This window comes from Canariomyces notabilis, assembly GCF_033297395.1.
Source record: "Canariomyces notabilis strain CBS 508.74 unplaced genomic scaffold N656scaffold_16, whole genome shotgun sequence".
Lineage (NCBI taxonomy): Eukaryota > Fungi > Ascomycota > Sordariomycetes > Sordariales > Chaetomiaceae > Canariomyces > Canariomyces notabilis.
Window position 1 is genome coordinate 491,469 of NW_027041838.1, and position 21,021 is coordinate 512,489.

Below are 21,021 nucleotides of genomic sequence, written 5' to 3' on the forward strand. Positions count from 1 at the left end.
CATTAGATTAGGCATCCAACTGCATACACAGTAAGAAGCACGGGACAGTCCTCGACCAATCGGTTGACTGCGCCTGACCGTGTGGCATGTGGTTCCTCAACTGGCAACGATCTCACGTTATTGTTGAGGCAACCTCACTCAATCCGCAAGAACTCCTCCGGGATCCCTATTTCATTCCCCCAATTTCATGATCTCATGCCGAAGCTGGTGGGAACTCTCATCCAAGCTTTGAACTTACTACGCAGGCAGTGTGCTGTTGAAAGAAACAACAGCACCACAATGATGGCTTTTCGAAACTCCAATCCAGTCTCGCCCTGGAAGCCTGGTGAACCTGCACATCAAGCATACTTCACCTTCTTCAATAGCGCCTGGCAACCAGCTGTGACTTCCAAGACAGCACATGCTTCCACAGCCGAGACCCTCGTATCCTTCTCAGTCTTGTCCTGGAACATCGATTTCATGAGGCCACTGCCGAATGCGCGAATGGAAGCTGCTCTAAAACACCTCGAGCTTATAGCTGGGTTAGCCAACCAGAGCGTCATCATGCTGAATGAAATGGTGAGTGGGGATTTGGAGCTGATCAAAAAGGCCGACTGGGTGAGACGGGACTACAGTATAACCGATGTCTCGGTCGACAACTGGGAAAATCCAGGATATGGTAAGCGTTTTGAGACCTCCCATCTCCGAGGCCTCGAGAACAAGCCTGATCATGTTGCGCCAATAGGCACATGCATGCTCGTCCCCAAGGCCATGCAAATCAAGGATGTGTTTCGCGTTCATTATGAGGATACCGCGATGCAACGCGATGCGCTCTTTGTCGACGTCGCCCTGCCAAATAACAGAACGCTTCGCCTTTGCACCACTCACCTAGAGTCGCTGGTGGCGACTCCGCCAAAGCGACCTTCCCAGCTCGCCACTGCGGCCAAGTACCTGCACCAGGCACATGCCGGCGTCCTTGCGGGAGATCTCAACGCGATTGAGCCATTTGATCGGACCCTGCATCTGGACAACCATCTCAAAGATGCATATCTCGAGAATGGTGGTGGGGAAGGCGCAGTGGAGGGAATGACGTGGGGCCAGATGGCTCATACCTGGCAGCGTGAACGCTTCGGCCTTAGTCGGATGGACAAGATCCTGTTTTGCGGTGGGCTCCAAGTTATGAATTTTGTGACATTCGGGAGGGACGTCCAAGTAGAGAAGGAGAGCGATCGGGAGCAGCTTATGCGTCCAGGGGGACTCGAAAAAGCTTGGGTAACTGACCATCTCGGCGTCAAGGGAGATTTCCGCATTGTGTTGCCCGAAACGGAGCCTTCAGTAGCCTAGTTCAGCGTTTCTTGCGATAGATGCTAGATACGGAGTAGTTCGAGTGCTTAAGGGCATGATTGTGTCTTCGGCTCTTTGAATATGTTGGACGAGTGTCACGCTCAGTGCCGAGGCCGAGTTCTGGGAAATGGGTAAGTGTACGATACTATCCACGAAGGGACGCTGATTCTTAAGGACTGTATCATGGAACGGTAGAGAGAATGAGGTTGAGGGAACACCCTACAGTCCCCCCCTTGTTTGTTCGTTAGCGCCTGACTTCAATACCAGGGTCAGCCCTAAGAGTTCAATTTCAGCATCAAAACGGCCAATTTTTCTACAGAAAAAACGCTCTGAAGAAAATACCTAAGTCTCTTTGAGTAATTCTAGATACTCTTTTTTCTTGCATTGAATCAAACGTTCTGGCTGCTGAGAAGCAGTTCTCTGATTTCTGGACAAGAACCCCTATCTAGAGTCCTGCGCTAACAAACAAACAATGGGTGAACTGTAGGCTCAGCGATTGCTTGGCAAGGAGTGTCGTAGCAATGCCAAGCCCGCCTTACGCAGCTGAGTGATCTGGCCAGCTGTGGGGACTTTGGGCGAATTCAATATTTCCATCTTGGCACCAACGTTACGGATACCGGACACTTCGAATTCGCCATTCGAGACATCGTACGGATAGGTTGGTGCGTCCTACTGGTCCGATGGTGACCACCTAAACGAAGTGTTCCGGACAGACGCCAACGACGGTTTCCCCTTCCAGTCCATCGCATAACGCGCCGATGCTTTGCGATGTCGTCGTATGTCTCCGAATTCATCATCACGCCGGTTCTCCGACAAGCCCGACGCCTCTCGGCCGGGTTTGCTGCTGAAGAGCGTCCCGCTTTGCGCCACCGCAGGACAAGGTCGAGCGAAGATGCAATTTTGGAAGGAGATGAGAGTGGGAGAACACTAGATACGCACGCGCTCAACAGTCAGATGCCAGAAGCGTCGTCTGATGACGCTGCAGCTGCCGTTCCGAACGGCTTTAGGGCGACATCAAGCGAAAGCGCCGACGCAGAATTGGATCGACAATCGAGCGCTCCTTTTGAGAGCGCAGAGGTGAACTCGATCGCCACGGCGACATGGCCACTACAAGAAGGTGCGAAGGTTGCGCCTCTACCTGAAGATGACGGCATGGGAGAGCTCCGTCGGAAAATCCGGTCGATCCAAGCAATGGCCATCCCGGAGAACCGCAAAGCACAGATGATGCACCAACTATTGATGGAGAAGTACACGAAGTTGCAGAAACTATCTAGTGCCGCCTCGGCTATCGTGCGACCCGAATCACCAACAGCCAGGAGCGTATCGGGGGTGCCGGAACATAGCGAACATGCCGGGACCTTACAAGCCCTAAAGTTCTGGAACCCCCTTGGCGACGGATCGGGACCGCTTGACCTTCCGCTAACCGAAAAGGATCTCGCTCCAACGTATGCCCCGGCTGCGGCCCCAACCGACGACGAACAGATCCTGCAGCCCGGCGAACTACCGGTAGAGGACGGCGAGGACAGCGGCCGGCCTGCCCTCGGGTGCGAACACTACCGCCGCAACGTCAAGCTGCAGTGCGCTGAATGCGAACGGTGGTACACATGCCGTTTCTGCCATGATGCGGCCGAGGACCACGTCCTTCCGCGCCAACAGACAAAACACATGCTGTGCATGCTGTGCGGCTGCGCCCAGAGGGCCTCGGATTCCTGCGTCAGATGCGGAGAGTCTGCTGCCTACTATTACTGTGGCATCTGTAAGCTCTGGAATGACGACCCAAACAAGCCCATCTATCACTGCCCGGACTGCGGACTGTGCAGGGTCGGACAGGGGTTAGGAAAGGACTTTTTCCACTGCAAGGTGAGCAGTCATACTGAAGAGAGAGGCTACGCACAACCGCTAACGCCATACGCACCCAGAAATGCATGGCCTGCGTCTCAACATCGAGCTCGCACAAGTGCGTGGAGCGGTCGACGGACTGCGACTGCCCCATCTGCGGCGACTACCTGTTCAGCTCGACGCGGCCCGTCGTCTTCATGCAGTGCGGGCACAGCATCCACCGGCACTGCTTCCAGGAGCACATGAAGACGTCGTACAAGTGCCCGCTGTGCAGCAAGAGCTGCGTCAACATGGAGTACCAGTTCCGCAACCACGACCTCGCCATCCTCAACCAGCCCATGCCGCCCGAGTACCGTGACGCCCGCGCCGTCGTCTCGTGCAACGACTGCCGCGCCAAGTGCCAGACCGCCTACCACTGGCTGGGCCTGAAGTGCACCGTCTGCCAGTCGTACAATACCACCCAGCTGAAGCTCCTGAATATGCCCGGAGAAGGAGGCACGGAGAGGGCGTTTGAGGAAGGCGGTGAGATTGACATCCCCTTCCCGCCGCCGTCGACATTCGCTCCGCAGCCACTGCCCCTCGAGGACTTGCTGGAGCTTGAGCCTGGTTCACCTCTTCCTGAGGTTGTGGCACCGGAGACTTGGGGTAGCTCTGACGTGGATGAGGAAGATGATGGTGACTTGCTAGACCTGTTTTGGGGCAGGGATCATCTTGATCGGGGAAATGCCGTCACTTCTGAGAGTGCAGGTGACATTGATGAGGATGAGGAGGAGGAGAGCTCTGAGGAAGAGGGCTGTGAAGAGGAAGAGGAGGATGACGACGACGACGACGATGAAGACGAGATCGTGCTTGTCGGCCATCGGTAAACTAGCGGCCGATGGGATGGGAAGGCCATATCACGTGCTTTGCATCCATCGGATATGTGCGATTCTGGACGGTGAACCGAGCCCTTCAACTTGGGCATCTCCTGTTTTGGGGTTTGGACAGACGGAGCTGGAAGAGGGACGGATATATTATACAGCTGTAAGACTGCATGGTTGGATGGGCCGGAACAAGCGATGGAATTGCATTTTGATCCTGGGAGTTTGGGAAATGGGATGAAATCGTGGCACGGGATCGCGGGATGGGATGGGATGGTATGTATGCATGCGGCTTGGCCATAGCATTGATGGGATTGCATTTACAGGGCTGGCGGCATCGAGGAATCCATAGCACTAGATGGCGGGCCAGTGGAAGCAGGGTTATCTTTGTACTCCATTCACTAAGCTGTATCTGATGCTGTCTCTATTGACATATCTGTCTTGGTGGAGTTAGGAGGTGCCCTATCTCCTCCCACGTCAGGCATTCTATAGCCAAGCCCTGCGGGCTGGGGCGTATCGACTTTGTGAAGGTCGAATAAGGAGAGGAGTAAGTGCCAGTAAAGTGCTATGAGGTGGTGCGTTGGGAGATAGCTGGAACTGGCCACAGGCAGAACGGCCGCGGCGACTCTGAACTGGCGTATCGCTAGTCAACGCCCCCCCGACTGGCACTCCACTGTCGTGCCGGGACCTCCTTGAGCTCTCACCAGAGCCTGCAGGATGGGGTGATGGTAATGAGCACTCTAGTGGCTAGGTTTATCTGCTTCGTCGTGTTGAGGAAGTGGCTGCTGATGTGGCTGGGGCCGCCTCAATCTGGGCTTGTTGGCCCTGCCGACGTAGTTCCTTTATGACAGTCTAGGCGAGCGGAGTGAATGAGCATGAGTGAGCCAGTGGAATTGTGGAAAAGACAACAACGGAATTGAAGATAATCTGAGGCGGTTTCATGATGACCCAGACAACGGAGGAATAGGCGCGACCTACTGCAAGAGCCTCGGGGTTCACTCCGTTCTCGATCATGGAGATGCAGATGGATAGCGTACGGCGGTCAAGATGGCAGTTCTGTGTGTTAGAAGTATGTCAGCCATTCTCTGCCTGCGAATCCCTGATTCATGATTGAGGTTTTTCTGCAGGCTTACTTACGAGAATGGTGGCGATCTCATAAAGAATATCAACCGCCTGCTGGGCGGCAGCCTGCTTCTCAGACCGCTCGTTGGGTGGCATATTGGGTGAATTGAGATAAACTTTTGAAGGCTTGAAATGCGGCCCCGCGTTACGCGTTTGCGTGGGTGTTTAATTGGCGGGGGTTGCACACGCGCAGCCGTGTATACGCAACAAGGAATCATGGATCGATGGACAGTACCTAGTATGGACGGTAGAGCTGCATCAAGAACCGACAAACGAGCAGTACGGTGGGTCCGAAAAGTCAAATGCGTGTAGGTTATAGGTATTGAAGTCAAAGTCGTGCGAGAGAGCATCAGGCTTCCCATTTAGATTGATGCCGCCCACCTTCATCCCTTCCTTCCGTCATCAATGATCACAGGTATCGTAACAAACCGAGGCTCCTAGTTTAACGCCCAAAAAACACCCCGAGTTATGATCGCATGGCCTCAACAAACAACTCCCTCATCCCCTTGAGAAGCACTACTAGCTCTCTCGTCTCGTTGACTCTCTCCAAGACCTTCTCAATCTTCTCCCGCTCCAGCTTGGGCCGGCAATGCCGCACATCGTAATCTCGACTCCCTGTGCTCAGCTCGAACCATGCTTCGCGCTCCCAATTCTTCTCGTCGATATGCGTAAAAACGAACTTGAGGCGGTCCTCGACCCCGGCGCCCTCGATGCGCATGCAGAGGTTGGTCACCCAGAAGTCGAGTTCGGGCACGTTGTAGCGCGCCTGCGCCTCGAGCTGGGCCTGGTAGGCTCGTTGTGCCGCCAGCCGCGCATCGATATCCTTCTGCGCCGCCTCAATCTGCTCCTTGAGGGCGTCCCGCGCCGCGGCCTGGCGGTCGCGCTGCGCTGTGAGGGACGCGATGGCGCTCTGCATGTCGCGCTTCTCGGCGGCTTCCTTGGCTATGGTCTGTTGGTACGTGTTAGTTTTGAGCTGGAGGATCTCAATGTCCTTTTTCTTCATGCGCTGGTCCTCTGCGCAGGTTGGTTTTTCGGATTAGCCGCTCACGTCGCCGATGCGGGAGGAACGAGAAGAGCTGGACCTGCTTACCCTGCAACTCTGCTACGTTCATGCGGAACTGGTTCCTTTCTTCTAGTACGCGCTTCCGCCCTTGCTCGATAAAGGCGTCAAATTTTGCTGTGAATTTGGCCATACGATCTCGTAGTTCATCGAAGCCGAAATTGATATTGGGCAGCGTGTCGGCGAGCGACGGCGCCACCAGCGGCGCCCGGCTTGTCGACATTGAGGGCTCAAATGCTGATGACATTTGCAGTACGGAGTAGTTGTTCTAGTTGAGCTATGGTGCTTTCTGGATTCGATGCTGCAAATTGCGTTTGTGCGATTGTAACTCGAGCCGAATTAAGGATGGATTGGATTGGTCTTAGCTGAGGTACTGTAGCGTCGTGATGTCTTCCCAGGTTTGTTGTTTACCCGCTTTCCATCTTCAGCGGGTTTCCCAGGGAATCTTTCTGCCAAGATGGGGAACCTGGACCCACTGCCACAGCTCTCAGTGGACAGAGCCCCTTCTCAGCCCCACTAAAACGTTCACCTACTGTCTGCATGGAACATCGACTCTGGGGCTTGGAGGAAAGCTTCAAATCTTCGAAATTTCACATCATCAATGAGATGAGAGCTTTTCGATCTTAGTATTGCACCAGATTGTACTACTTACATTGCGCGAACCTTGCAATACCGCCTCTCATTCTCTCTTTCAATATTTCGGGCTTGCTCTTGACTGCAGATCTGATCATCATTTCAGTTTTTCTTATTTGCCCTGATCAAGCCTTCATATCTCGTTCGGTCCTGTCGAGAGAATGGTTCTGAAAGCTCCGCCCTTTTACATCCCCGTTGCGATAGGCCCAAATGGATGAGAGGAGGAATGCCAGTCCGCCGCCCGTCGGCCGCATTCAGGCACGGCGGGCTCGGTCAGATGGCATCATTGGTCGACTGACATACCGCCCAGCTCAGGATGGCGATGGCATCGGGCGCCTGAGTAGGAACCGTGCTACGGACGAGAGTGAGTATTTCACTTCGATGCATGCGATTACATGGTCCCCTACTCACAATACAAGCACCTCACTTCAAGCAGGTGACACCCTTTGTGCCATGGTGCCCTCCGACCAAGCATGGTGGTCCCCGTCCAAGTGTCACAAAACCTACGCAGATCGCTAGGGCTCAGGAGCACTGGCTTCTAGAACATTTGCCGGAAGCCTCAATCGATGACGAAGTTGTTGAATCCCTTCTCCTGGAAGAAATCGCCAGCTTCGAAGCGAAAAGGCAGCCGACGGCCCCGAACAGCGTACCTCTGTGTTCCGTAGGGGAGATTACTGACACGAGAGGGACCGATGCCAAGGGGCATCCGGTGTTAGCTGTTGCTTCTGGCGTGGCTGGAAACGTCCTTAGCTTCATCAGTATTGATTACGAGGAATGGGCTTGGACTGAGGCGGATATCAGGATCCGCGTACATTCTCCCAGCGCGCTCCAAGGTGAATGGTGCCAAGATGCCCTTCCGATCTCTCTGGTCAAGTTCGCCGTCGACCTCAGAAAGCATGATCCGATTCGCTGGCTTGTAGTTCAAAATGGCACCTCAACTACCCTTTATGAGCCTGAGTTGAGAGCTATACCAATGCCGGTCGCCGGTAACTCGGCTCAGGCATCGGGCCGGTCTCATATCAGCCAGATCTCGGCCAACCCCTTGTTCACGATTCCCTCTGGGCGCACCGGAGGGAGCCTGCAATCAGATGTCTGCTTCAGCCGGTATCCAGGCATGGACACACCCCAGCTTGTCATTATCGACCAGTGCGGTTACTGGAGTGTCTGGGATATTACCGGCCTCCGAAACTCACGACCCAAGATGCTGACACCGATTATGAGGATGTGCGGAAACGCCGTTACGGGACCCATTGCAAAGCTGCCTTTTGGCTCCGTCTCTGAACCGCGGCCGCATCGGATCTTACGCTTGTCGCCAAGGCACAGAAGCTCGGGAATTTCAAATAATTCGTCGAAACTCTCCGCGTCTCCTTCCATGCCTACCGAAGCGGACCAGGGCAAGTTGCGGCTCTCACCTCGACTGCTGCTTCTGCTTTCCAACGCTAAGGAATTACATCTTTTTGATTCCGCCAGTAAAAGATCGCAGTCCTTCTCCCACATGGTGTTACCCAACGACAGCTATCGAATCTTGGACGTGGCAGCTTCTCGATATGACAATTCCCAGGCATTTGTACTCACCAGCACACGTGTTCTTTGGGTGGCAGCTACCGAGGGCAAAGTTAATGAAGTGTCTCTCGAGATTCTTGCTTCCTGCTCTCACCAGAAAGACGTCAACGATCCATCACTCCGGCTCGACGTATCGCCAGGAGCTTACATCAACGACCACAAGGCGTGCTTCGTCTGTGTTAGGTCCATAAATGACACCGAAATGACGGTATTTTGGTTCATGAACCCAACCCCGGACACGCCGGCGCGGTATCACCGAGAGTTGATCTCCCTGAATAGTCCATCCAGTCTTGTCGGTCTTCATATTCTTCCTGTTGTCCGCCTATTGGGGCAAGCGAAGCGTGTGTCGGCGGCCGGCCGTGTGCTACGAAACGCAAATCTCAAATTCTTTCAGCTTTTGACGCTCGGTCACAATTTAGATGTCCACAGCGCGCTCTGTGTCTGGTCTGATGAGCCAAGCGTCACGGTGCTGCCTCCCGATTCTAGGCTTAGCTCCGAAGAGAGCCATAGGCTTCGAGTCAAGTTGCTTCAACATTTGACCAGCGCGTTTGCTGTTCCGGACGAGTTTGACGAACGGATCGTTTTCAAGGAGAAAGGGCTTGGAACGCTCTCACTGGAGGATTTGAGAGACAGGCTCGAACTTCACACCGACTTTACCCTCGTTGCCAAGCGTTTGTCTGCTCCGGAAGAGCTCGCGCCTAGCGCTGAGGAAGGATTGATGCCCTCTGCGGTTAGCGACCAGTTTGAGTTCCTTGGAGAGGCTGTGGAGAAAGAGAGCAAAGATGGGTACATGCCGAGACATTCGCTGTGAGTTGTGTAGCTTTTCGAAATCCTGGTCAAGTGTACTAATGGCTTCCTTAGGCTTGATCTGGCAAAGTCTCACCACCCGAGAGACCTTCTCCAGTTCGCTCGTGAGTGGGATGCCCGGCAGGAAGCGCTACACCGACAATCCAGCGAGTGGCTGTACGTGCCAGAGGCTCGTCGTCCGTTGACCGATTTCGGTCCCGATGACCTGGTCGAACGGCTCCGTGCTTTGTTTCCGGAGCCGCAGCGAAGCCGAGGCAAGAATGCAATTTCCAGCCAAGTTCGAGAAAAAGTGCTACAAGCCATGGCCGCTGAAATGTCTCTCAGCAATGTAGGCATCTGTGCTGTACCGCAATCTGGGACAACCATCACACCAGCAATCAAGAGCGAGGCCGCGGATACCACCCCGTCGAGTTCGTTGCCGTTCCGCAGCTCGCCGCCTTCAATACCATCTCCCTCGAAAATGGGAACAGTGAACCCCCCTAAGACAGAACGCAGTAGGTCGAGCAGAGACCAGGAAGTAGAAGATCAGGAGCAAGACGACAGAGGAGACGTGGTAGCCCTTCGGTTGCGCAAATATGCGACTATCAACACCTCGCCAACCTTCACTCGAGACGAGTCCTCCATCGGTCTGACCCCCTGGGAACTAGGCGGTGACCCGGATGATATCTCATGGAGACCTGGGCGGGATTTGGATGCCGAGGACGCTATCAGCAGAAGACGGAAGAAGATTGAGGCGAGGCGGCAGCGGGCAGAGAGGTTGTCGCAGAGGGTATTTGGCAGCCTCGGTGGTGGTGTTAGTGGCGGCGAGGAGAGTATGCTGGAGTTTTCGTCCCAGTCGAGGTCCCAATCGTTGTCTCAGGGCGGGTTGCCGACGTCGCAACCGACAATCCTGTCCACGAACCAGCCGCATCCCCAGCGCCAACCATGGGAGTTCTCGTCGCAGCAGCTGGTTGGGTCCCCAAGGGTGTTTGTGGGCTCGCCGCTTAGGAGGGAGTTCCGCCGCGAGTCTGGCGTATGGTCACAGGAGGAGTCGTCTCAAGGCGTGTCTCAGGGCACGCCGTCCCAGCCAACCTCGCAGGTTTTGCATGGGGCATTCGGTGGCAGGCTGTCGCCGTTTAAGAAGAGTCCGCTCAAGAAGAAGGGGAAGAGATTGAGCGACGCAAGGAGATTGAGCGGGTTTAGGTAAAGGGGGTGCAGGGGGCTGCTAGTGGTAGTGCTGGATAGGAAGTCGTTGAGTATGATTTGGAAGGCATACATACGTCCTTCTTGGTTAAACGAAACCTTTTACATTAGAGACCGAAATATGGCATATTCATGATTCCTTGGATGGGTGCAGCATCATTCTCCAAGTCACTGCAGTGGCTTAAAAAATTGTTAGTGCTCTTCAGGCGGCAGCGAGCATCCACAGCAGCGCTCATTGCCTCCTCAAATCACACATCAAACTGGACCGACAAAGCGTATTGAGTCTAGACTCGCAAGTCACCAAACAACAACGTCAGGTCAACTTCCATATTCAGGCCCAGAATACACACAACCGAAATTGGTAAAAGAAAAGTAGGACCACAATGTCGCACCACTGCCACGACGAACACCACGACCACTCCCACGGCGGAGAACATGACCACTCAGACGACATCACACCGGCACTGCAGTTCTCTCTGTACCAACACATCAAGTTTGATGAAATCACGACGCTGAACGAGGCGCGGTATGGGTCTGGAAAGGAGGTGGTGAAGAAGACGTGGGCCGACAGGATGGCGCCAGAGCCTGAGGTGGAAAGCGATGCCGACGAGCAGCTCTTGATGAACGTTCCGTAGGTTATTATTGTTTTATTTACTTTTAAATTTTAGCGATGAAGAAGAAAAGGGAACGTTGACAACTTCCCAAACAAAGGTTCACCGGCCAAATCAGGCTGCACTCGATCCTGCTGCGCACGTCCGACTCGGACTCGGCGCCCAAGACGCTCAAGGTCATCATCAACCGGGACGATGTGGACTTTGGGGTGGCCGAGGAGACGGATGGGACGCAGGTGTTTGAGCTGAGCCGGACGAGCGAGGTGCAGGAGTTGCCCGTGGTATGTATGATTTCACGTCCTGGTTTGTGACCTTCCTCTCCTAGTAGGAATCGTGTCTAATCGACCACCTTTTGGGTTCTTTGGCCTTGCAGCGACGGGCGCGCTTCAACGCCGTCCGGCGGCTGACGCTCTTCTTTCCGGATAACTTTGGCGAGGGCGAGGAGGACGTCACGCGCATCTCGTACGTAGGGTTCAAAGGCGAGTGGATGCAGCTCGGCCGCGCACCGGCAAATATCATGTACGAGGCGGCCGCGAACCCGTCGGATCACAAAATCAAGGGCACGAGCGTGAATCAAATGGGTAGCGGTATCGGTGGGCAGGGGCCAGGAATTTGAGGGCATATATACAAATACAAAGCTTTACGTTTTGAGTTTTGATGGGCTTAAGAGAGACTACATAAAGTCATCCTCCCAGTTTTCGTCCCGGTTCTGGTTGCTTGTTGCCGCCATGTTCTCCTCAGAGAACAAATCATCGTAGGCGTGCTCCTTTTGCCACTTCTTTTCCTGGCGTTCCTTTGCGATGCGGGCTTCCTCCTTTTTCTGCGGGCACACGGTTAGCTCGAGGTTTACTCAGTGTTGAGCAGAGACAGTGACCACGAACCCTGGCCAGCTGGGCGGCTTGGTCCCGCTTGCGCAGCTCCCGCTGCCGGTCGTCCTTCTCCTGCTTCAGGTCGGGGTACTTTTCAACCTTGGTCTTGTTGAGCCGGTTGATAATGGCATTTTCGCGCTGGGCTACGAGTATCCTCTTGACCTGAATTCTTGTCAATGGGTTTGTTTTTTTTTTTTTTTTGGGGGGGAAAAGTGAATTCGATGCAAATAACCTTCCTCTGGTCTTTGAAGCTCACTTGCCCCACGGCCATGCTGCCATCCTTTTTGAGGTTGGACCAGGGCGTGTAGATGACGGTTATGTTGTCTTTCTTGTTGCCCTCAATCGAGTTGGCCTTGGTCAGTTGAGCCAGGTCGGTCAGCAGCGCCTCTGGGATGTTGTCCCATGTCTCTCCTTCGCGCAGGCGCAGGTAGATGTGGGCGCTGGACAACTTGTCGACGTGGAACTGTTGGTCATGTAGGTGAGCGCCCAGGTCCTCAGCGACTACTAGGAGCCCTTCATACCCTACAATGAGTAAGAGTCTGGATCAGCATTAGCTGAGAGACTCGGCGGGCTTACCAGACATCCTCCTCCCAGCCATATTTAATCAGATCCTCGTCTGTGAGCCAGAATGTCAGACTGGCTTGTGTCCATGACGGTCATCTCAGTATCTAAGTCACTCACTCTCAAACTTGTCTTTGCCCACGTAGACAAACGCCGGCGGATCGACGACATTGGACGTGAAATAGTAGACCATTTCGATATATGTAACAGAAAAGAAAAGAAATGAGATCGGCAGTTGGAAAGGAGAGGAGGGACGAGCTTGACAATGAAGCCGGTTGGTATTGAGCAGATTCAGGCAGCCTTGGCTAGCTGGTCTCCTCGTTTATTAGTTACTGAAGGTGACTTATGCTGCTGGTGTTGAGGGGCAGACCGCCAGCGAGGGTTAGGGTTAGAGCGCTGGCGTTCGCCGTCCTTTCACATCGCGGCAACATGAGTTATAAGCAACGCTGATTACAGCGAACTCTCAAGGTATATCAAAACCTATGCCATACAAAGTAGATTGCCGTACTCACCTGGGAACATGGAAGGCCGGCTGGTAGGTTCTGCCCTTGACAGCTCTGAGAACTTAGATGTCCAGCAAGCCCCACTTTTCCCCTGGCCAGCCTTATCGAGCACGACCCGACTTTTATCTGATCGGTGCAGCTCTCCTCAAATTTCTGCCGTGCTGCCTCGAACTGACGGCAAAACTCCTGGAGCGCGACCTTCGCCCGTCGGTCGACGTTCTCACTCCCACGACACGCACAACACGCGAGATCCAACCAATGCCATAGTCCTACTACAATATTGGAATCGGAAACACTTGAATCGAACAAACCGACAAATTAGGACCACAACCACCGAAAATTCAAGATGGCGCCCCGGCTGCCCGCCCGCGGCTGGCGGCAGCTCCTCGTCCTGCGGCCATCCCCAACACCGATCACCACGACGACAGCAACCTCCCGTAATTCCCCCTCACTCAGCAACAACCTCCTCCCCACAACCCAAGTCCGAACGGTCAAATCCGGCTGGTCAACGCTCCCGTCCCGCGCCCGGCCACGGCGCTTCAACCAAGTGACATCGGGGCTGCCCGCACCAACGACGGGCCCGGCGGCGGCGCTCAAGCGCAAGGAACGCACCACGCCCGTGCGGGCGGGCGTGCTCGCCATCAAAAAGGGCATGACGGCCTTCATGGGGCGGACGGGGGCGCGGATCCCGTGCACGGTGCTGCAGCTGGACCGGGTGCAGACGGTGCTCAACAAGACGCGGGAGCAGCACGGCTACTGGGCGGTGCAGGTGGGCATGGGCGAGCGGCACCCGGCCAATGTCGGGGCGCCCATGCTGGGCTACTACGAGGCGAAAGGGCTCGCCCCGAAAAAAGTCCTGGCCGAGTTCCGCGTGCGCGACGAGAGCGGCCTGCTCCCCGTCGGCGTGCAGCTCATGCCCGACTGGTTCCACGTCGGCCAGCGCGTCGACGTGCGCAGCAACTCGCGCGGCATGGGTTTTGCAGGTGGCATGAAGCGGCACGGTTTTGCTGGGCAAGAGGCCAGCCACGGCAACTCGTTGAATCACAGGACCATTGGTTCCGTCGGCCCCTCGCAGGGCAGCGGGTCCAGGGTGCTGCCAGGCAAGAAGATGCCCGGCAGGATGGGCAACCACAGGGTGACGGTGCAGAACCTGCCGGTTTTGTTGGTGGATAACGAGCTCGGGATTGTCGTGGTCAAGGGTGCCGTTGCTGGGCCCAAGGGCGCCGTGGTCAAGATCCAGGACGCCTGCAAGAAGCCGCCGCCGGACCCCAAGTTTATTGAAATGACGAGGAAGATGCTGGAGGAGAGGTTCCCGGATGCCGAGGCGCACCTGCAGGCGGCGAGGGAGCGTCACCTGGAGCTCAAAGCGGCCAGGAGGGAGCGCAGGATAGCAGAGATTCTCTCCGGTGGTATGACGCTTAGCAAGGAGCAGGAGGATGCGATTGGGGATATAATTGCGGAAGACGGCTTGGATGCATCTGCTGCCGGCCAGGCACCGGTTGCGTTGTGATTGGGAGTTGCTGCTGTCGCTGGCTTGTTTTATGTTGTTCTGTATTGTACCATATCATACAAGCTTGACATACATTCAATGTACAAGTAACGTGTAGGAACACCCGTCATGGTTATGCCTTTCAGATTATACTTTCTTCACTTCTTTCCCTCTAAAACCCCTCGTCGTAACCTCTTCTTCGTCATCCAGGCTGGGCCCGCCCACCATCGCCTTGAACGGGTCGCCGTCCTCGAGCAGATCGATCACCTTGCCATCGTCCGTCGTCAAGCTCCACTCGGTTGTCTCAAACAGGCCCCGGGGTGAGGGCCGGTAGCTGGCGAAGCGCATGACGCCACCGGCGCGGGTCCCCTTGACGCGGAAGCTGATGTTGATGCGGCCTCGCACCTGGTTCATCTCGCCCGAGATCCAGGGTATCTGCTGGGCAAAATAGATCTCGTCGCCCAGGTGGGCGCGCGCCTTGTCCGACGTGCGCAGCGCGTACAGCGTCGCCTCCGTGACGGGACTGGACAGCTTCTGGTAGTTGAAGATGGCCACTGAGGCGACGGCGATCACGGCGGCAAAGAGGGGCAGCGTGCGGGACCAGCGGAACGTGATGGATTCAATGGCTGCACCAACATGGCTTGTCAGCAAGATTGCGGATTCAGAGGTGTGGGCATGGTGTGTTGGGAAACAAACATACTGGGCAGCTCCCGGTCGGGCCTGCGCTCCAGGAACGGAGCATCGCCGGGCTTGGGCGCCTTTACAAGGGTTCGTCTTGGGACGAGGTGTTGAAGTTGCGGCTGCCGGGCCCGAAGACGTGCTATTGTCCGTCCCGTTGGTAATGCTACTCTCCCCTGTAGCAGGGCCGGTTGCGCGCCCGGCCACCTTTGCCAGGCTAACCTCGTCAGCATGGCTGTTTGTGTTGTGGTGTGGTGTGGATGGGATCTTGATGCTCAGTCCACATCCCGGAAGTCGAAGCTTGTGATTGGGATGGAGGGTCGGTAAGTTACCGCAATTACCGTATTGACTTACCTTATCTTATCGACAAACCAGGGCCTTGGCGTGGTTATCACCGCATCGGCATTCTCTCCAGTCGTGCCTGCGCCTCCACCTCTTCGCGGCTTCGCCTGCTCTTTGACTTCCATTCTTTTCTTGTCTTCAGAGGCGTCGAACGCCACGTGTCGCCTTATTGTCTCTTGTCTCCAACCAACATCTCTTGCCTCGAATATACCATTTGCGCTCCCATATGTCTGACGCAGGGTGTACAGGCTCAGCTTACCTTACTGATTCCTAAGGCTTGGCTAAGAATAGTAAACCCTAAATCCTCCTCCTCCACGATTACTTACTTGGGTTTCCCATTCCATCAGGATGCACAGATACATCAGCCTCGTCATGGCGTCAATGGTGTCGCCGCCCCGTCTTCACCGCTTCGACAGCAACGGATGAGTTGCAAACGAGGTGCCTATAGAAAGGGCTGTTGAAAAGTTCATGCTGACAGTACTGTACAACGGCTGGGCTGCTACGTACATACTGTACCTCAGGATGGACCACCGGTATTTGAGAGTGTAGCCCACTCAAGAACATGGCCCTTTGTCTCTACTCTCCTTGAGTGCTTAAAATAGGATAAGCCATCCTTCGTCTCCCTTTCCGTTCTCTTGCTTTGTCTACAACTTTTGGCTCGAGTCCACGCTTGAGATATCAGCCAGTGTCTTCCCCAGCACTGCACGAGAAGGAGTACCCAGAAAGCTAAACCATAATCTTCCTTGGGAAAGTCTATGAAAATGGCGCTCTCTCGGTCTCTTCTCGTTCCCATCTCGATTATGACCCTCCTTGCCACTATGGACGGGGTCATTTCCCTCGCCCTCGTCTCATCCATGGTTTCATTCCTCCACGGTGCTGGCGGCGGTCCGTTCATGGTCGCTTACCCCGACGGCTTGAACTTTTTGCTAGCCGGGGAGCCAGCAAACCTGGTGACTGATCAAGGGCACACGACCAACGCTGCGGGCGGGACAGCCGTGGTACTGGTGGGGTTTGGCGGTCTTGTCGCCTTGTTGTTGGAGAGGCGGTCCAGGAAGAAGGTGAGCCCCTGATCATCGCGAATCCCAGGGTCAACAGACCACCGGCTGACCAGCAATGATTGATAGTACGCCAAGTCTTCCCGGTTCTTCTATCTCTGGGCTCTTATAGTAGTCCTAAGTGCGCTGCTCACCCTCTCGGCGCTCATCTACACGTTCATTGAGACGGGCCGGACGCGAGGAAGCATCGACCTCGCCATAGCTGCCCAGAACCCGGCACCCGCAAAGTACCCCAACGGCCGGTGGACACCCGAGAACTGGTATGATGCCGTGCTGAGGCTACCCCTGGTCGGACCGGGAGACCGAAACGTAATCGTTAGGGATCTGCGCCTTATGCGAGGCTGGCGCTGGAACCTGATTCCTTTGTTCATACTGGGCTTTATCCTAGCTGCCTTGGTCTTGTTAGAGCTCTGGCGGGCCAGGAAGGACAGGAAGGCGAACAACACTTCCCCGTCGATGTTGGCCACGGAGGGGATTGCCGCAGAGGGGAAGTAGGCACCAAGGAACCAGTTGCTTTTCACCTTAGTTCAGGAAAACAATGTTTCAATTTTGAGGTTCGTCTACTTCTCTTCTTCTAGATGGACATGCAAGGGAGCAACTGGTGACTGGCGTTATCCTGAGGAACAATTCAGTAACGTATCATGCTACATCTAATTGTGATATATATTCATCCATCTGAGCCGGTCGTTGCTGATGTCTTCTATCCTTTCCAGATTGTTGCATCAATCATGATACCCGTCCACAAACCATACCGGGAATTATCATTTCGTAGTGATACGGACATGCAAATACAGAATACGGATACATGCTACATCAATGTATGTACGAAGTAGTATGGAATTATCAGATACTCTGACCCGCCAAGCCCCGCCAAGAACCCAACGTCATCGTGCTTGATGCCAAAGATTCCAGCTTCCACCAGTGCACTCGCTCAGCCTACATACAATACACAGCTTCACAAGATGCTATAGCCTCGCAACATCCAACGCCATATCTTTTTCTACATGTAATCGAACCAAGCCGCAGCCCATCATGGCTATATCCACAGCCGCAGCCCGGCTGCGGCGTACATTCCACTACCCCGACGACGAAGGCGACTCCTCGAACCAGGAAGTGCTGGACGAGCAAGGTGCGAGTCTACCCTAGCAAAGCTTGTTTGCGTTCTCAATGCTTTCTCTTCTCGTCCTATTCCAAGACCCTGCTGTTTCTATCCCTGGCATTCGCACAAACCAAGACCACCCACCGCTAACATGAAAATAAACAGAACAAGAAGCCGTCATAACCCAGCTCGTAACCGAACGAAACACGCACAACGCCTCCCTGCTCCGCCTGCTCTTCCTTCTCCCGGCCTTGTCGTGCCTGCCCTTCCTGCTCCGTGTCCTATCCCTCCTTCTCTCACCTTTCTCCACATCGTCTTCATCACAACATGGTACAACCAACAGCCCGTCACTGCTGCTCTCCCTCTTGGGACTGACCTCCCTGGCCGCGACGACGTGGCTGCTATACCGGCTCGACACCACGCAGACGGGGTTCGCCTTTCTCGATGGGTCGGCATACTCCTCTCCCTCTCCAGGTATAGGGTTAGGTTCAGCGAGCCGCGGATCCGACATCATGGGTGGCAGGAGGAGAAGAGGAAGGGGAAGGGGCGTGGTGGATCTTCGCGGGCTGTTGGGCGGCAGCTACTCTGCTGATGGGTCGCCTTTGGAACGGTACCTGCCGTACCTGAATCTCGGGCTTGCAGGGCTGGCCTTGGTGACGGGGCTGCTGCACACGGCAAAGAGTTCGGGGCTGGAAACGGCCGGGGTGAGTCCCATCCTACTCGGGGCCTTACCAGGGGTGGTGTACGCCGCCGTGGTAGGGTTCAAGGTGGCTATGAAGACGGGCGCGGATCCCGAGAAGGAATTGGGCCGGCTGCGGTATGGTTATAAGGGTGCATAGGGTCAAAAAGAGCGGTTTTTGGTAACATTCGGGTGATCGACAAAGAGAGCCAACGAGAAAAAGAGACTTGATACCTGGGGCGTTGGCATGGATATTGATGATCCTGCTGTTGGACGACCTCTTTCTGTTGTGTACCCGATGTAAACCATGCCGCCGTCTCATCTTACGTCTACACGTCTATTGATTCATTAAACCGTAGCACGCCATTCCCCTTCAGCACCCCGTCAACCCCCTTCGGCAGACGCGGGAACGGATCAGCCAACGGCCCAAGGTCGGGCGACCTCAAAGCCTGGCCTGACTTGTCCACGACAAGCGCCAGACCATGCGACTTGATGGCATCCACTAGCGCAGGCACCATGTCCTATTGACATCGCTGTTAGCTGCCGCACCACCGCTAGCCTCTGGCGAGAGAAGAAAAAGGGGCCGAGAAAGAGTCAAACTTACCAGCAACCGCTCGCAGCATAGCAAGCCCATGAAATTATTGCTCGTCGCCATCCTGACAGCATCCTTGATCGAGCAAGCCTTGTGCTGAGCCATGGCGGTCCCTGCCTCGTCCTGCGGCTGCCTTCCCAGGTCGTTGCACAGGAATACGGGGAAGTTGGGCTGCTTCCAGTTTAGCGCCGTGCAGATACTCCCGTTGTACGAGCTGAACACGACGGACCGCACTGCGTCCGGGCCCTGACCCTGGGCCCGCTGCATACGGGCATGGTCGAACACCACGGTCAGGATAGCGTCTACAAAGGCGTTTAGGTCGGCGCTAAGACCCAGCTCCCTGAGCGCTAGCCGCTCCCGCTCATCGGCCGTCGGGTACAGCACTTGGATGTTCACATGCATGCCCGTTGGGAGGAGGGAGAGGGCGTCGTGGAGGGTAGTGCCCCCTGATGTAGCGAGAATGTCATGTACAGAAGCAATGTCATCAGGCGGGAGAGGAGAATGTGGCCCGGGCCCGGTGGCCGTGCGGAACTGAGACAAAGTCAGGCGTGATACCGGCACCTCGATGCCGCCGCAGCTGACGGTCCAGCGCGGCCAGAGGACCGGGATGCCATCGCTTGTATGCTGGACATAGATCCGGACAAAATCGCCCGACAAGCTGGACCCCGTGACAAAGGTGCTGCTGCTCATGGCCGTCGCCGTGGTGGCCGTGTCCAGCTGGCTCGTGGCCTTCCAGTACGTCTCGAAATCGGTGATCTCCAGCGGTTTGCCCTGGAAAGGTTTGATGACCTGCGTATGGAAGCTGATCTGTCCAATGGCGCGCAGTCGGGGGTCAAACAACGGTAGACAGCAGCTGGCAGAGTTGCTGTCCAGCAAGGCCCGGAACGTATTGGGCAGTGCCACGGTCTTGGCAATCACCTTGGCCCCGTAGGCGGGAAAGACGTCAAAGTCTAGTGTAAACGAATCAAGGCTGTCGATTTGGAACGAGACGAGTCGTGTATCTTCTTGAAAGGGAAGCATAACGTTCTTGGGGATGAGTTCTGAGGCCTTGGATGAAATGGTGATGCGTGCAGCGGGATATTTGCTATCGTGGAAGAAGACCAATGGTTCTTCTCCATTATCCCCAAATGTAAGTTGCACCACTGTTTTCGTGTCGAGGAAGTTGTGCCCGTAGCGGCGTAAAGGGATGATGGGCGGCGGGAGTTCGAGCGCCGGGATAGAATCCAAATCCATCGCCATGGGTAAAGGGGCACTACTGGTGGCTAGTGGTCCTAGCGAGCCCGCCATGTGCACCACTGACGGGTTGGCTTCCTTCTTCTCGTTGAATGGTGTGAGGAGCTTCATGCACTCCAGATGGCCTTCCCAAGCCGCATAATACAAGGCCGAAAGTCCCTTCTCGTCCAAGATACTGGGGTTCGCGCCGACATCGAGAAGTGCCTGGAGACATGGTACGTTTCCTTCACTCGCTGCATGCACTAGCGGCGTCCATCCGTAGAGCTTATCCGGTTGATCAAGGTCGGCTCCGTAGTTCTTCAAAAGGAGGAGGAGCTCCGGCGTTTGACCGGCCCTTGCCACCGCATGCTGGGGGTAGAGTCCTTCAGCGTCAGGCAGGATCTGGGCGCCATGCTTGAGAAGAAGCTCAGCAATGGCCAACGAGCCATGCTCGCAGGCGAGATTAAGGGGTGCGTGGTCGTTATCGGAGACGGGGTCGAGCCGGGCAGACCGCTCTAACAATCGGCCAACGCACTCCAAGTGCTTATGGACAATGCAGTGAATGAGGGGCGTATAATTATCATGATCGGTGAGATTGATGGTCTTGGGAGAAACTAGGTGTGGCATGTCAACATGGACTTTCAACCTGTATCAAAAGGGGCACATCCATACCGGATAGCAAAACATCAAGCATATCGAGGCGGCCGTGTATGCAAGCATAGTGAAGGGGCACTCGTCCGTAAACATCCGTCCTGTCGGCCGCAACCCCCTTAGCGAGCCCGTACTCGAGTACAAACGAATTGCCGTAGATGGCTGCCTGATGGAGACAGTTCCGTTCGTTAATGTCATCTTCCGACTGGATATCCACCAGGCCCGTCTCCAGCAGGACCTGGAGCGCGTCAGGGGGGCCTTCATTGATGGATGCGAGGAACGTCCTAGTAA

General features: G+C 55.2%; 12 protein-coding genes across 12 annotated transcripts; 7 read left to right on the forward strand and 5 right to left on the reverse strand.

Annotated features, from left to right (window-relative positions):
* Positions 1 to 103: 103 nt before the first annotated feature.
* On the forward strand, positions 104 to 1,579 carry N656DRAFT_781025 (uncharacterized protein). Its single transcript, XM_064815498.1, has 2 exons — positions 104 to 658; positions 725 to 1,579. The coding sequence occupies exons 1-2, from the start codon at positions 556 to 558 to the stop codon at positions 1,321 to 1,323; spliced, it is 702 nt and encodes a 233-aa protein (XP_064668767.1). The 5' UTR covers positions 104 to 555; the 3' UTR covers positions 1,324 to 1,579.
* A 512-nt stretch (positions 1,580 to 2,091) lies between these two features.
* On the forward strand, positions 2,092 to 4,028 carry N656DRAFT_799484 (zf-CHY-domain-containing protein; the record flags this gene model as incomplete). The annotated part of the gene is made up of 2 exons (XM_064817875.1): positions 2,092 to 3,183; positions 3,243 to 4,028. The coding sequence occupies 2 exons, from the start codon at positions 2,092 to 2,094 to the stop codon at positions 4,026 to 4,028; spliced, it is 1,878 nt and encodes a 625-aa protein (XP_064668768.1).
* An 846-nt stretch (positions 4,029 to 4,874) lies between these two features.
* Positions 4,875 to 5,240, reverse strand: N656DRAFT_712442 (uncharacterized protein; the record flags this gene model as incomplete). The annotated part of the gene is made up of 2 exons (XM_064811812.1): positions 4,875 to 5,078; positions 5,160 to 5,240. The coding sequence occupies 2 exons, from the start codon at positions 5,238 to 5,240 to the stop codon at positions 4,875 to 4,877; spliced, it is 285 nt and encodes a 94-aa protein (XP_064668769.1).
* A 370-nt stretch (positions 5,241 to 5,610) lies between these two features.
* On the reverse strand, positions 5,611 to 6,938 carry N656DRAFT_790681 (uncharacterized protein; the record flags this gene model as incomplete). The annotated part of the gene is made up of 3 exons (XM_064816909.1): positions 5,611 to 6,158; positions 6,235 to 6,441; positions 6,857 to 6,938. The coding sequence occupies 3 exons, from the start codon at positions 6,936 to 6,938 to the stop codon at positions 5,611 to 5,613; spliced, it is 837 nt and encodes a 278-aa protein (XP_064668770.1).
* A 109-nt stretch (positions 6,939 to 7,047) lies between these two features.
* Positions 7,048 to 10,393, forward strand: N656DRAFT_712419 (uncharacterized protein; the record flags this gene model as incomplete). The annotated part of the gene is made up of 3 exons (XM_064811808.1): positions 7,048 to 7,201; positions 7,257 to 9,207; positions 9,262 to 10,393. The coding sequence occupies 3 exons, from the start codon at positions 7,048 to 7,050 to the stop codon at positions 10,391 to 10,393; spliced, it is 3,237 nt and encodes a 1,078-aa protein (XP_064668771.1).
* A 228-nt stretch (positions 10,394 to 10,621) lies between these two features.
* N656DRAFT_781030 (DUF1000-domain-containing protein) lies at positions 10,622 to 11,639 on the forward strand. The gene is made up of 3 exons (XM_064815499.1): positions 10,622 to 11,020; positions 11,101 to 11,281; positions 11,374 to 11,639. Exons 1-3 carry the CDS (start codon positions 10,773 to 10,775, stop codon positions 11,614 to 11,616), a joined length of 672 nt encoding a protein of 223 aa, XP_064668772.1. The 5' UTR covers positions 10,622 to 10,772; the 3' UTR covers positions 11,617 to 11,639.
* Positions 11,235 to 13,050, reverse strand: N656DRAFT_176118 (coiled-coil domain-containing protein 25). The gene is made up of 7 exons (XM_064808755.1): positions 12,943 to 13,050; positions 12,551 to 12,744; positions 12,451 to 12,485; positions 12,102 to 12,332; positions 11,882 to 12,031; positions 11,367 to 11,820; positions 11,235 to 11,282 (listed from the first exon to the last, which is right to left on the reverse strand). The coding sequence occupies exons 2-6, from the start codon at positions 12,621 to 12,623 to the stop codon at positions 11,674 to 11,676; spliced, it is 636 nt and encodes a 211-aa protein (XP_064668773.1). The 5' UTR covers positions 12,624 to 12,744; positions 12,943 to 13,050; the 3' UTR covers positions 11,235 to 11,282; positions 11,367 to 11,673.
* On the forward strand, positions 12,919 to 14,548 carry N656DRAFT_781031 (translation protein). Its single transcript, XM_064815500.1, has one exon. The coding sequence runs from the start codon at positions 13,280 to 13,282 to the stop codon at positions 14,441 to 14,443; it is 1,164 nt and encodes a 387-aa protein (XP_064668774.1). The 5' UTR covers positions 12,919 to 13,279; the 3' UTR covers positions 14,444 to 14,548.
* A 21-nt stretch (positions 14,549 to 14,569) lies between these two features.
* N656DRAFT_808968 (DUF1783-domain-containing protein) lies at positions 14,570 to 15,931 on the reverse strand (the record flags this gene model as incomplete). The annotated part of the gene is made up of 3 exons (XM_064818357.1): positions 15,455 to 15,931; positions 15,123 to 15,196; positions 14,570 to 15,048 (listed from the first exon to the last, which is right to left on the reverse strand). The coding sequence occupies exons 1-3, from the start codon at positions 15,565 to 15,567 to the stop codon at positions 14,570 to 14,572; spliced, it is 666 nt and encodes a 221-aa protein (XP_064668775.1). The 5' UTR covers positions 15,568 to 15,931.
* A 272-nt stretch (positions 15,932 to 16,203) lies between these two features.
* On the forward strand, positions 16,204 to 16,992 carry N656DRAFT_790687 (uncharacterized protein; the record flags this gene model as incomplete). The annotated part of the gene is made up of 2 exons (XM_064816910.1): positions 16,204 to 16,500; positions 16,567 to 16,992. 2 exons carry the CDS (start codon positions 16,204 to 16,206, stop codon positions 16,990 to 16,992), a joined length of 723 nt encoding a protein of 240 aa, XP_064668776.1.
* Positions 16,993 to 17,395: 403 nt separating this feature from the next.
* Positions 17,396 to 18,796, forward strand: N656DRAFT_781033 (uncharacterized protein). Its single transcript, XM_064815501.1, has 2 exons — positions 17,396 to 17,624; positions 17,760 to 18,796. Exons 1-2 carry the CDS (start codon positions 17,530 to 17,532, stop codon positions 18,433 to 18,435), a joined length of 771 nt encoding a protein of 256 aa, XP_064668777.1. The 5' UTR covers positions 17,396 to 17,529; the 3' UTR covers positions 18,436 to 18,796.
* On the reverse strand, positions 18,607 to 20,803 carry N656DRAFT_176361 (ankyrin). The gene has a single exon (XM_064808756.1). It carries the CDS (start codon positions 20,704 to 20,706, stop codon positions 18,778 to 18,780), a length of 1,929 nt encoding a protein of 642 aa, XP_064668778.1. The 5' UTR covers positions 20,707 to 20,803; the 3' UTR covers positions 18,607 to 18,777.
* Between the last annotated feature and the right edge of the window lie 218 nt (positions 20,804 to 21,021).